Raw genomic sequence first — 13,308 nt, forward strand, 5'->3', positions numbered from 1 at the left:
ATGAGCAGCGAGGCTCGCTGAGCTCCAGAGCTGCAGTGAAGATCAGCGTCTGCTCAGCAGCAGAGGTGTGCAGCACCTTCAAACATGGGGACAGCCGTGGTTGCTGCACCCAAAGACATCTGTCATGGGTGCAGAGCATGATGGGCATTTAATAAGGCTTCAATTAACACCCTCAGCTTCCTGTTGCGCGATGTCCTGTCAGTTCACAATGATATATTTATCGCACTACATGTTCTGAGCTGCCGTGGCGTCTCCGTCAGTCTCCACCCAGGCACTAAAGAAGTGAAAAGGTGTTGACTGTTTTAGAAGCAGTCTGCACGTGAATTGAAATTACAGATAATCCAGTTTTATTGTACTTGAAGTCAACGGGTGAGTGTAAAAATGTCATGTTACCATAGTGATGTTAGGGGGGATAGAAGAGGACTTCCTCCAAAAAGTAAAAAAATCTAAGGTTCTGTTTTGTTTTGTTTTAATAGAGAAGGCCAAGGTTTTTTCTAAAACACTTCAGGCAGTCGTTGCTTACCCTGGACACAATTTAACAGTAACAACCGTCTAATAGTTTGGAAACGCCACTTGCTTATGTTTTGGTGTAAAACTTTCTACGCTGGTTTTTTGTCTGTACATACGGAGACACAAAGACATTTTTGACATTAAGACACTAGTTTTTGAAAACCTCCGCTGTGAATGTGGCAAATATCTACAAAATTAAAGAGTAATAAAAGAGTAAAACCAAGTATCATATCGTAACATTTTCCGCATTATCTCAATGTTTACATTACCAAAGGGCTGAAAGCATTTCCCCGTTTTGCCACACCAACATTATCAATGTAATGTTACACTCTTTTATTGATCGGTTTCCAAAGAGGTGGGTATTTGTGTAATTCAATGCTCAGTTACACTAAGTCAAAAGAAAAATATATTTGGTCTGTTTTTTCACAGTTTTCTGTTTTTTCTGTAGCCAATAAAAAGTATTGTGAAAATACACGACAAGTTATCTTGTCAAGTTGTCCGGTGACTAACTTTAGGGGGCGCTAGGGAGCAATCTGTCACAAGTGCTGAGCAAAATGTTATTATTTAAATACATTTTCAAGACACTCCTATGCCCTTATCGCCCCCTGGGGTTGTCGCTACAGCTATGAATCAATAAAATTAAAGACACTTTGACAAACTTTGACTCGAGCTTCATGACAGTGACTCACTTGAAAGTCAACGGCAAAACTGCTACAAATTTAAGACCCTCATCTTCAGGCACCAGGGGAAAAACAATAACAGATAATTATTAATTGTAGTCAGTTTCAGTGATGTCAGTCCTAATCTGTATGTCATTACTGCTCACTTTGTTTCTGTATGTGTGTGTGTGACAGAGGTATTATAGCTGTGGTGGTGTGTGGTGATGAGGTCACTGCTCCAACATACTTTTCTGTTTTCAAACAAATCCATAGCAGTAATACGAAAGCAGCCAAAGATTCTTCAGAATTTCCCAATTTTTTTTTTTTTAATGTCTGTTTTCATTCTTGAAACACTGAGAGCATTTTGTTTTCTCAGGCACAGCAAAGAGCGAACGCTGTCAGGGAAGAACTGTACAGTTCATGAAGCAGAGACGTCCAGCTATGAAAAATACACACAACGCTTGGAGCCAGATCAGAGGAAATGAGATGAGAGACTGCAGTGATCAAATGTATACAGTGTATAATCTCATCACAGTCATTAAGAAAGAAGGAACAGAAATGAGGCTTTGGCTGCATTATAGATTATCATTCTACTATTACAGATTATCATTGGAAAGTGCAAATCATTTAACTGAGCTCTAGATGTTTGAGATGAACGTGTTCAAACAGATATCTAAGAACCAGTTATTCCTGAAGCCTTTCTGTTTTGTAACCTCCTTTAGTCTATCTGCACTTATTAATAATCAGTAAAAACAGTACAGATAAAGGAAGTCAGAATATAAGTCAGCGGTCAAAATATCACATTTTATATTTGATATTTCACTTTAAATAGACAACAAAGTAGAAGTGATGGCAGTATGAATTCCACAGTGTTGATATAATGATAATCACATTGAGTTTTGATTTTTGTTTACTCTCATTAAGTATCGATATTAATTATTACATTAAAAAAAAGCATCCCACCAGTAATGTAAAATTGAACATGTCATGTGACCACTGACCAGAAGACAGCACTGACTTCTTGTATCAAGTCCACTAGACATCTTTGTTTCTTGATGGTCGCAATTCAACTATTTCGTTTACATAAAAAAATATTTTTTGTAATTTGTCTGTAATTTGTTATGACTAATATGTTATTAAAATACATATTCATGTTTTTAAATGGACAGTATCTGTCATGTGTTTTATTGGGATAAAAAAAAATCACAAAAAAGTAATGGGAACAGTATTGAAGAAATAGCCAAAAAACTAATCTGGTATTGGCCATCGCTAAGGGCTGCTGGAGTTGACGGTGACTTCAGATGAACCAAGATAAATGTCAAATCCTACAGTTTTTTAGAGCAGGAGTAAATTCATGTTTCACATTTGTGTCATGCTGCAAATGTTCAGTTTCAGCTTTTTTTCTTTTTTTTAAACCAACCAGGTTTTGGTTTCTGTTCTAAATTAAAGCCAGGCTTCTCAGGGATTTAATACATGTTTGCCGTGTTTGTCCTGTTGTTCATTAGGCTGCAAGGATCTACTGGCTGCTGTTTTAGACTGAAATAATAAGGACTGGGAACAAAAAAAGAACAATGTGTAGTTTGTAGTGACAAGCGATGGTAGTGGTGCAATCCAAAAAGAGGTGATGTAATTTGGCTGAGAAGAAAATGAATTAAACGGGTTCGTTAGTAATGCGTTATCAAGTAGTACTTTTTACAGGCATTACCAAAAGACAGGATAAGTCAGAAAAAAACATCTGGCAAAGGATATAAACTGCTGCTAAATGTGCTTGACATTTTAACTTTTACTTAGTACTGCATTGGAAACTTCTAGTCTACTTTGACAGGCACAGTTACTCACTCATAAACGTGACCCAACTTTTTGGAGTATGCTTCACATTTTTTGTCGCAAATGACACAACACACCACTACACACAACCAAATGTGACCTCTGTTTTTAACCCATCACCAAAGTGAACAGTGGGCAGCTTTAAGCGCCCGGGGAGCAGTGAGTGGGGACGGTGCCATGACAGAGCACCTCAGTGGTAACTTGGCAGCTTGTGGACTCGAACCTGAAACCTTCTGGATCCAAGTCCTAACCACTAGACCACCAGGGATATATGCGTCTTAAACGTCAGGAAGTGGACTTCAATATCATTCCAAGGATTTCTGGAGATCATTCCAGGAATGCGGTCACATGTGACCTCAAAAGCACCTCTGAATGTGATTTCTATGATTGAATTTGCAGAGACATTTGGGTCTCGTTTGGAGCAATCAGAAATGTACCGAGGGCTGGATATATGTAATCAGAGATGCCATTCCAACAAGGTTGAAAACATACCCTGTTCCTGCGGACACCAGGGTACTCATAATGACACTAATACTTTTTTTTTACTATTTCACTTACCTGACCTGAAAACTATGATTTATTGTGACAATGACAGGCAGAAATATTAGATCCTACAGGCTATCATATTTTAGGCTATAACAACCAAGAGAGAGAAAGACTGAGAGCTGTAGAAGAAGCACAGGTTTCACGATAAATTGTCAGAGGTGTAACACAATAAACTGCTAAAAGGTAGCCAAATGGTTAAATGTGTCAACTGATAACTAAAGGTACAGAACAGGGATCCAGATTCACCACATTGCAAAAAGTGTGTTTTAGAGTACATTTCCAAAATACTGTATCAATCTAAAGGTAGCCCAGATGTCTAGATGACCCTCCTGACACAACCCAACCTGGGATTCGGTTACTAGGAGGTACCTGCTGTAGAAGCAGGGCGTCTGGATGAAGGCAGGGGTCCAGCCATTTTTAATCATAAAATATTACTACAATGGTTACCTACCCTGGTCTGATGTATATCCATGTGAAAGTTCTAAATGGGAGCATGGCTGGTTCCTGCTTCAGCCTGTCAGCCGTTTGGACATTAGCCCTGTTTAAACCCATGTCCGTTGTGTACCCAAGTAGCTAAATTGATTGGAAATGCTGGCTGGGATTTATTACTAAAGAACAGCAGAGATATCTGGTTCTGATCTCTAACACTGTTCATGTCTAAAATGAGTGAATCAAATTTTCGGCCAAATAATAAAAACAGTGTATTTTTTTGCTCTGAGCCCTGTCCCTGATCTCTGTCAATATTTGAACTAAAAAGAAAAAATATGACAGCCACCTAAATGAGTGCAGAGAAGGAAATGTTTTTCTGTGGAGACAAAACTCATACAAAGCTGTTGCAGCTGCAGTGAACACCACTGTCTCTCAAAGCTTTGGCCTGATAAACTCCCAGAACATTCCCATCCCAATTACAGAGTCCCAGCATACAGGACATTACAGAGGCTGATTGGCCCTGCCACTGTTGGAGCGGCCAATCCTCTTTAATCACTCAATGCTAATATGGAGCCACTGCTGGGTTTGATTCCCAGCGCAGCAGTGTGATTGAACGAGCATGTTTGCAGGGAAATGCTCGGATAAAATAGGAGCAATAAAAGCTCCGCGGGACAAATATAAAGGCTGGAGCCTGAAAAATCAATTCTGCATGGACCTAAATGAAAAACGCTGTCTGACATAAGACTGGTAATATCTGTGGGCAGGCCCTGCCAAGGACCGGCCTTATGGAACCGATTTTTGAAGACAGAAAGAGAAAAACAGGGGGCAGGCTTGTGCATTTTTCATGCAGCGACTGCAGCAGTGAACGTCTGTGCCGCGTCTGTTGTTCTGCCAGATCTCCTCACTTTGGATTCCCGATCCAAATGTTAAATCTCAAACATGGACTCCTGTCACACGCTGAAGGCTACATGTTAGCAATAATCAGAAACAACGTCTGCGATGGATAAAGACTTCAATGTTGGGAAAAGTTACTGAAGACTATGAGGAAAAAAAAAGTCCAGAGTCTGGGCTGCAGGCTGATCCTGGTACCTATCCAGGTTTCATGGGGCCCGGGTTATGATGTTATATTTTGCCTCCCACCAGGGTTAAAAGAACTGAAGAAGAATTTCTGAAAATATCAATACATTTTATTTTGGCTTTGTCAGTCATCAAATATATCTTACTTTTTTACTGACTTTATTTTTTTTATTATTTATTTTTATTACTGACTCTTGGACGATGTACTGACATTTAGATATCTTTTTTTATAAACATTTGGAAATTATGGACGAAACTTCAGCTATGGCTAAATTTAAATTCTTTTGTACAAAATAATACTCTCAATTAGTATTTGACCCCCTTTTTCACTAATTGTAAGGTATTTTAAAGTACTTATTGCTATTTTAGTTTATATTTTTGCATTTTGAAGACTGGCTTTTTGGATTTTTGTTTTAATTCCAAAACTGTCAGCTTTCTTTTGGCTAACCCTTAGCCATTTCTCAACCATCCTTTTTGTCACGGTTTTCTTTTGCTTCTTTTATGTCTTAGCAGTTGTAAATCTATGATGTGATTGTTCAAGAGACTAGTTTGAAAAAAGCTAAGGGTAAGCAAACTAACCCTGTGATGATAAGAATGACCCAGGAGCGACTGCACCTTCTGTGAACACCGGTTGGCTCTGATGCCCCCAAAGTATTAGGAAAGTGTCTATGATCTACTGATGTAAACACATTTGAACATCAAGCTGAAATCTAATTTCTGGCAGTAAAGTCAGTTTCTATATTTTTGTTCTGTAGCTCCTCATTTTTTTTCAGTGGGTGTAAAACTTTTTGGCACAGCCTGATGATGTCGGAGCTGTAATAGGGATGTTGCAACATCTGTGCATCTTGGCCAGAGATCACATGGATGTCAGCAGCTCAGGCAGTTATATTTACACTACTGCAGTGTTTTGACTTAACTGGAGGCTGACGCTGGTTCACATTGTTCGGCTTCATCTCTTCATGTGTGCAGGACGACTGGTCATGTTTGGCAGGCAATCACAACATCTCTCTGAATTTCTTCAAACTACTCCATACATACCGTACACGGATACATGTGTTTATACATTACTCACTCTAAACAGTTTTGACAGATTTTTCTTCTTTTAGAAGAAGCTCAGCAATGTTCAGACAGACGCTCATTCGAGTCTCTGTTTAAAGGGGCTCCGAGAATGATTCAACTGAGGTTTAAAACGCATCGTAGCCTCTAAATGGTGAATCCAAATTGGTTGAATCTAAAAAACGCACACGTGAAATGTGCAATCCTTTTGGGAAAAAAAGCAAGTCCTCTAGTAAAAGAAAGAAAAGAGAAATACCTAGAAATGTTAAATATTCTGGAGGCCTTATACATTTTCCAGGTGGATCTATTTGTCTCAGTTTAGCATGAGGAAACACAGACTAGAAATCTGCCGGATTAGGAGGTGGATGGTGTCATCATTAGTGAACAGACGAGTGTGAAAATGTCACATTTAACAAAAAACAACAACCAGCACAGTCAGACATTCAGCCGAGTCAAGCTCCACTGAACCTAAAGAAAAGACGCTCTAATTGGCAGCGTTGTGATTGGCAGCGGGCGTACTTACTCATCGTCAGGCGTTAGCTGCACAGGTTCATTAGTGAATTGCGTGTCAAAGTTTTCCAATCCGTAGTCATCAGAAATCTGAGGTTTGAAGGGTGGTGTTGCGTCTTTCTTCTCCAGCTGCAGGGAAACAATTACAGAAATAAAAAAATCTTTATGGTACAATGAATCGGGTGGCTTTGCTCACAAATGGAGATAACAGACCATGTCAAGTAACGTGAAAATGAAATCATTCCTCAGCAGACACTAAACCATCAGCAATACATTTGGAAGAAGAAACTTTACTATTCATTATCTACACTTTTTGATTCCCCGAGAATCTAAAGGCTTTGGAAAAGCTTGATGCTGTGGGAAAAGAAGTGCAAGACAATTTCTATACAATTTCTGCAGCAATTCATATTTTTATTTCTATCCACCAAATGGCCATGAGGTCCGTGAGAGGCTGTTGTTTCTTGTTGTGATCCTGAAAACTTTTTTATGCAGACGATGGTCTGCTGTCGGAATAACTGAGCAATTATCTCAATAGTCGGCAGCGAAGTGTGAAGCCAGGTGGTTGAGTCTGGAACTATTTGTAGCTCAGGAAATGTACACAAATCTTAAATATCTGGGATACAGTTTATAAATCAAGGAGGAAGAAAACCTGTAAGGAGACAAAGGGATCGAGGCGGCGGTACAAAACTGCTCATGCTCTACTGGCTGGTTGTGATAAAGGAAGACGTGAGACAAAAGGACAGAGTCTTCTTGTTTGATTCTGAGGTGTAGGTTCAGGTCCCTGGAGGTGACTTAACAGTGATACATGTAAAAATGATTTCTAAAAATCTGTCTTTATATTTTTGTCCGTATCTGTTTTATAGGGAAAGCTAGTGGCTGGTGGTAACAGGATCGAGCTTAGTACTGGAGAACCACAGGTTTGGATCCCGCTGTGGTACAGGTCTGTCGAACCAGCAACCCAGGGTTAGGGTCAAACACAGAGGACACACTCTTTATGTTTCACCTCCTCTAAATTACATACCAGTTACACAGTATCCTCTACTTTACAGGAGAACAAACTCCGTATTTTGTCAGGGTATATTATGAAGGAGCTCATCCAGAGCCCCATTTTCTCCAGCGTAAATAAAAGGAGAGTGAGCCCAACATGTGAGGTTGACTGCAGCTCTGCTCCAAACGGTCAGTTCTGCTGCCGTCAGATATGAACACCTTGTTGCTTCATTTCCCAGTGAGCAGTAATAAAGTCAGGACTGTAAAAAGGCAGGAGAAAAACAACAGAGTGGAAAAGGTCTGAGGTAGCAGAATAATTGTGGCTCAGTGATTCAGCCAGGAGATTTTTTTTTCTTTCTTTCTTTTTTGTGGGGTTTGTTTCCATGGTTTCACATCAGTCCCTCGTCCTGTTAAAATGTGAAGTGAGGACATTTTCTGAGAAGACAATAAAGTCAGATGGGCACAGAGAGACAGGTTTGTTCTCCATCACAGCTCAGCTGTTTTCTCCATCTGAAAATATACGAGCTTGTACGTCAGGGTTTGTAAAAAAAAAAAGGCTGAGAGACATGAAATACTGTCGGATTCGCTTTGTTTAAGATGGTGCATGACTGTGGCTTGGATATAAATATACAAAGCTCATTTTCTAGTTACGTTGGTACACTTTCTACAATTCAGATGAGCCTTGAACCTTAAATTAGTCAGGGGACATGAAGCTTGATTTTTGTTTAACTTTTTACTACGCCTAAATGAATTCACCTGATTCACCTTTTCATGGTACAGACTTCTCAATGTTACATTTTACTTGTAACATTTAACCCAAAAAATTAAAAATAAAATCACCACCCACACTGGTGTTTTTCAACCTTGGCATTGCGACACAAAGTGGAGTCACCTGGAATTCAAATGGGGTCGCCTGAAATTTCTAGTAATTTATTTAAAATTATCCCAAAAAATGATTATTGTTTTTTCAAATTACGATTAGAAACACCACACACTATCCTAAACAACTGTATTTTTTCACTACGTTGAGTTCAAATAAAATCCAGTATATCAAAAGTCTTTGGTGGATTCTACTTTTATACTCAATACTGCCTCCTAAAGCTGTTAATACTACTGCAACTACTACCTACAATACATGTATTGCTTCTATTGCTACTACTGCAACTACTACCTACAATACAACATGTATTGCTTTTTCTATACTTGTTTAACCAACAAACACATAAAAAAAACTGCATTTCAGATGGTGAATACATGTTCTGTTTAAAACCACTATAAAACTTTTCAAACCAACCACTGTCTCATGTCACGCAGCTTTCACTCAAGACACTGTAGGACTTCATATAGTTCGTTTCAGCTCCACAGTGCTGCTCAGGTCCATTATGAGTGGCCAGATGTTCGGCTCTGTGTGGGCGACACAGCTTTTCACATTGTCCCGTTGTTCCCGTGAGGAGAGAACAGCTGGCTGTCATTTCTTGGCATGTGTCAATAACAGGAAAAGTCCGACTTTAGTAAAAAGAGTAAAAAAAAAAAGTCAATCCACAAAGATCGTTCTGGGTCTTGCTCAAAACAAATTAGAGATAGACTTTACAGTTCTATTGTTTTTGACTCACAGCGTGTGTCTGAAGTTTTACTGATTAAGACCTGGTCACACTATCTGTAATGCTCAACCAAATAAAAGTGAATAAAAGTTTAAAAAAAAAGTCTTCAGACAAGAATAAGTTAGTACGAATCATCTTTGACTGAAAAACACCACCTTCTGGTACAAATACCAAATTACCCTCTCACCACTTGCTTTTTAATTTCACTTTTGTGTTGATTTTCTCATTTTCTTTTGTCTTATTATTTCAAACCACATTGTGAGCTGCAAAAATCTAATCAAAAACAACTCTCGTTCTTTTTCTATTCACCTATTCTTTCCTTCACCACTCAGTGAGCCCAACTTTCTCCAAACTCTCTTTCTTTCTCTCTCTCCTGCACTCCCTCTCAAATTGCTCATTTCTTTTTCAATAGCAGCCTACACTCTTCCTCTGTCAGCCTCACCCCCTCACATCCTGTCTTCATCGTCCTCCTCTCCGATTGTCTCCCTCTTACTCATTGTTATTTCTTTTATCTTCCACATTCCCTCTCCTCTCTCCCCTCTCCCCTCTCCTCTCTCCTCTCTCCTCTCTCCACGCTCCTCCTCTCTACTCCTACTACTACTTTCCATAGTCCCTGTGATGTGTTGTTGGGCAGAAGCTCTGTGTGGTGGTAATGAACGGCACTGAATGAAACCAGTCTGGCTCCTCGTACGTGCGCGCGCACACACACTTCTGCACGCGTGTACACACAAACACAGTGGCCCTAAGGCTCCAGGGGTACATGAAAGAGTCAAGTGAAGAGGCAGGGTTATGGAGGAGAACCACGGGTCCTTAGATCACAGCACCTGTCAGGTGTAGTGTGTGTGTGTGTGTGTGTGTGTGTGTGCCTTAAGGCTAGGACCGGACGATGTGTCAATCAGCTGATCTCAGGAAGGTGTTAATGTCACTGAAGGTGAGCTGCAGTCAACAGGGAGAAGACTTTAATGGAGAACACACACACACACACACACACACACTACAACTACTGCATTAATCACCCAGTCTGAGTGGTGCTTCAGCTCTGTCCCTCTCTCTCCACCGTGGTGAAGGAGCACATCTCCATATGGAGCAGGTGATTAACATCCGACAACAAGAGCCTGCACTGCAAGTGTCGGCGTCTGTGAATGCTGTAACAACATGCTAATGTCTCCACGTGGTGCTAGCTTCAACTGAGGACCGGTTTTGTTTTATGGGAATTTTCTGCCCTTCATTATGGCTCCCAGGTGTAAGTCAGACTCTCCCAGATGTGTTAGTGTAGGTGGGTGACGTACGTAGGTACTGATGTACAGTGTGTGAGTTCTGACTTACTGCAAAAATCGAGTTACGTCACACCGTAGGAACGGAACTCCGGTTTTTACTAGTGTTGTAAAATACTGCAAGATTTGGTATCGATCAGATACCAAGTAAATACACGGCCTCTGTTTTTGAGAATTACATTTACAAATTACATGTCCTTAAAGAGGACAGGATAGAATTTGGGAAAAGTTTCTATGTTAAAAAAAATTGCATTATATTTTTTCAGGTAGTGATGAAACACAAATTCAGAACACAGTCTCCTACAGCTTCACTGATGGCCACATGCATTCCTCACCAACTGTCTTCGACTGCAACAGTTGCATCAACAACATTATTTAAACAGGGCGGTTCTTTCCATCTTAATTCCAGTCTCAGAATAAATGGGCAACAACCAGTGAAATGCAGTGCTACCTGTTTGCAAATAATCACTTTCTCCTCAGCCTTCATCAGAGTGACAATTCTCTGACAGTAAAGCACTGCTCGTTTGGAGAGGGGAATAAAAGAGGACAGCAGGTAAATGATATTCCAACGTGTCATCTCATCAGAGAGAAAAGTCAGCGCTCCCCCAGGAGCCGTCTGATGAATATTAATATGTGGTAACAACAGGAGCAGCATGCCAGGGCTGTCAGGTCTGGAGACAGGTTTGTAGTTTGAGGGCAGAGAGCGCTGCTCTTCTACTTCTCGCAGCTTTGTCACTTTGTTTTCCCTGTGCGCTACATGGCAGCTTTGTCGCTGGGCCCGGATTTCTCGACGCTTTGATATTCCTACCCCGGGTTTGCCTTTGGTGTGCACTTCACAGGTGCCGCGACAGCACTCATTAACACTCCATCCCAATTGTTGTCTTCCTCTTTTATACCCAACCACGCTAACGCTAACAGGACTAAATGTCCCACGGGAGACCGGGCAACAACGAGGAGCTCAACAGGAGTGGGTCTGATTCAGGAAAAATCTGATACAGTATAACAAAATCAATTTTTGGGGCACACTCACGATGCACTGTAAACTGATAAAACTTTGGCTAATATTTAGAAATGACAAAACCTATCTGATTCTGGTTTCATTAGCAACGGATGTTAAAAACACACAGTGACTGCAGCCTCGCAGTGACTCCCAAGAATAAGACCTTTGTGCACAGGTTTCCCGAGGCACATTTAATTTGGCAGGTCGGACTATTAGTTACTTAAAATGTGAATGAGTTTTCTTCTTTGTTTGAGGAGGGGTTCTGTGTGCTATGTTTTTCTTTTCCAATCCAGCCACTGACCACTCCTGGTGCTGGTCCCAAACCCGGAACAATAGACAGGGTTGTGTCAGGAACGGCTCAATTTTGCAGGATTAGCTGGGCTTACACAAGCCTTAGGAGAAGAGCCTGTTGTAACCCATCAAACATTTTTTTGTGCAACGTTATTATCTGCTGATACAATAAATAATTCATGAAGACTAGACCCACCAGTGACTGGATGAAATTAACTGAATATAAATATGGCCATCTGATAAAACCCAGCATCTAATGCATTTCATATTTAACAGATTACAGCGCCGATGATCTGTCATTTTGTTATTGTCAAAACTTCTGACCAAAAGACAAAAAACCAACAAAGCATCAAACCAGCTCTCATCACTTCATGAGCTCTCCAGACTGTCTGTGGCGTCCAGCCCACCCGTCCCTCCTAAAGACACCAGTCTGAGCTCATTGTTGGGTTTTAGTTCTTTCCTGGATTTGTTGAAAACAAGTTAAAAAGATGAAGAAACATCTTAATATTACGACAGGATGAGTCATAATTACAGGGCCATAAACTTTTAGTTGCGTACTAATAATAATGTTTTTTTAAACTGGCCATTTTTATTGCTTCCACGACCCTTTCGTTAAACCCCTGTACTACACTCTACTACCACTCAAAAAATACTACAAAATAGGTTTTTGTGCGGGTGTACTGCTAAGATACTAAAAGACTGGAAGGATGGACTTCTTCGTGTCTAATGTCATTATTTCTATGGAAAAAAGACTGCAAACATGAGCTATATTTTAAGTCAGTCATTCCATTATGACCATCTGTAGTGCAACAGGGAAACCCAGCTGCAAAATGCATAGAAATAGCCAACAGTCAGATTAGAAACAAGATGAAAAGACATTTCAAGTTCACAAGTTCTAGCTAAGCCCACAGCACCCTCTGCTGGATCACGCAGTAAGACAGGCAGGTTTTTGTCTCTAACATTTGACTCTGGAACACTTCCAAATTGGTATTCAATTTTAAAACACAAAGTGACAAAGTGCTCATGGACTAATGCATTTGACTACATTTAAACCGTGTTTATTTTACAGTGCTAGTTTCGTCTGAGCAGTCGCGACATAAACTAAAAGTTTTGTTGATCACCTAACACTGCACTTGACTGTTTACCATAAACCTCCTGACTAACAGTGTCTCAGCTGGATTCAAAGAAGCATGTAGTAAACAAACAGCCTGGAATCAAACCCACAACCTCTTGGCTACAAGACGACTGATCTACCTCAAATTGAAAACACACAAAACTTGTGAAAACAAAGCTACAGCTTTTGTCATTTTTCAGTAGACCCAATTACTGCCACAGCACTGTTGCATGATGGGAGTCGGATAAGTGACAATCTCAGTGTAGTTTGATACGGTAAAGATCCTTAATATTACATGACATCTTTCCTTCTTTCATTTCACTTTCAACCCAGTGTGTGCGTCATCAATCACACAAGAGCCACCGCGAAATCAACATACCACCGTAACGTACAACACTCAGCGCTTCGGCAGGGACGTGTGTGTGTG

General features: G+C 40.3%; 2 protein-coding genes across 6 annotated transcripts in view; both read right to left on the reverse strand.

Moving 5' to 3' along the window:
* snphb (syntaphilin b) overlaps positions 1-13,308 on the reverse strand; it is a 1,167,912-nt gene that overhangs the window by 103,036 nt on the left and 1,051,568 nt on the right. The window lies entirely within an intron of this gene.
* The window catches only part of prkcz (protein kinase C, zeta), an 82,452-nt gene that overhangs the window by 6,891 nt on the left and 62,253 nt on the right, over positions 1-13,308 (reverse strand). For all 4 annotated transcript variants that reach the window (XM_008318373.3, XM_008318374.3, XM_008318375.3 and 1 more), the window contains one exon: positions 6,628-6,743. In XM_008318373.3, the coding sequence (XP_008316595.1) occupies positions 6,628-6,743 (116 nt within the window). The remainder of the gene's footprint in view (positions 1-6,627; positions 6,744-13,308) is intronic.

This window comes from Cynoglossus semilaevis, chromosome 10 (assembly GCF_000523025.1).
Source record: "Cynoglossus semilaevis isolate Cse_v1.0 chromosome 10, Cse_v1.0, whole genome shotgun sequence".
NCBI lineage: Eukaryota > Metazoa > Chordata > Actinopteri > Pleuronectiformes > Cynoglossidae > Cynoglossus > Cynoglossus semilaevis.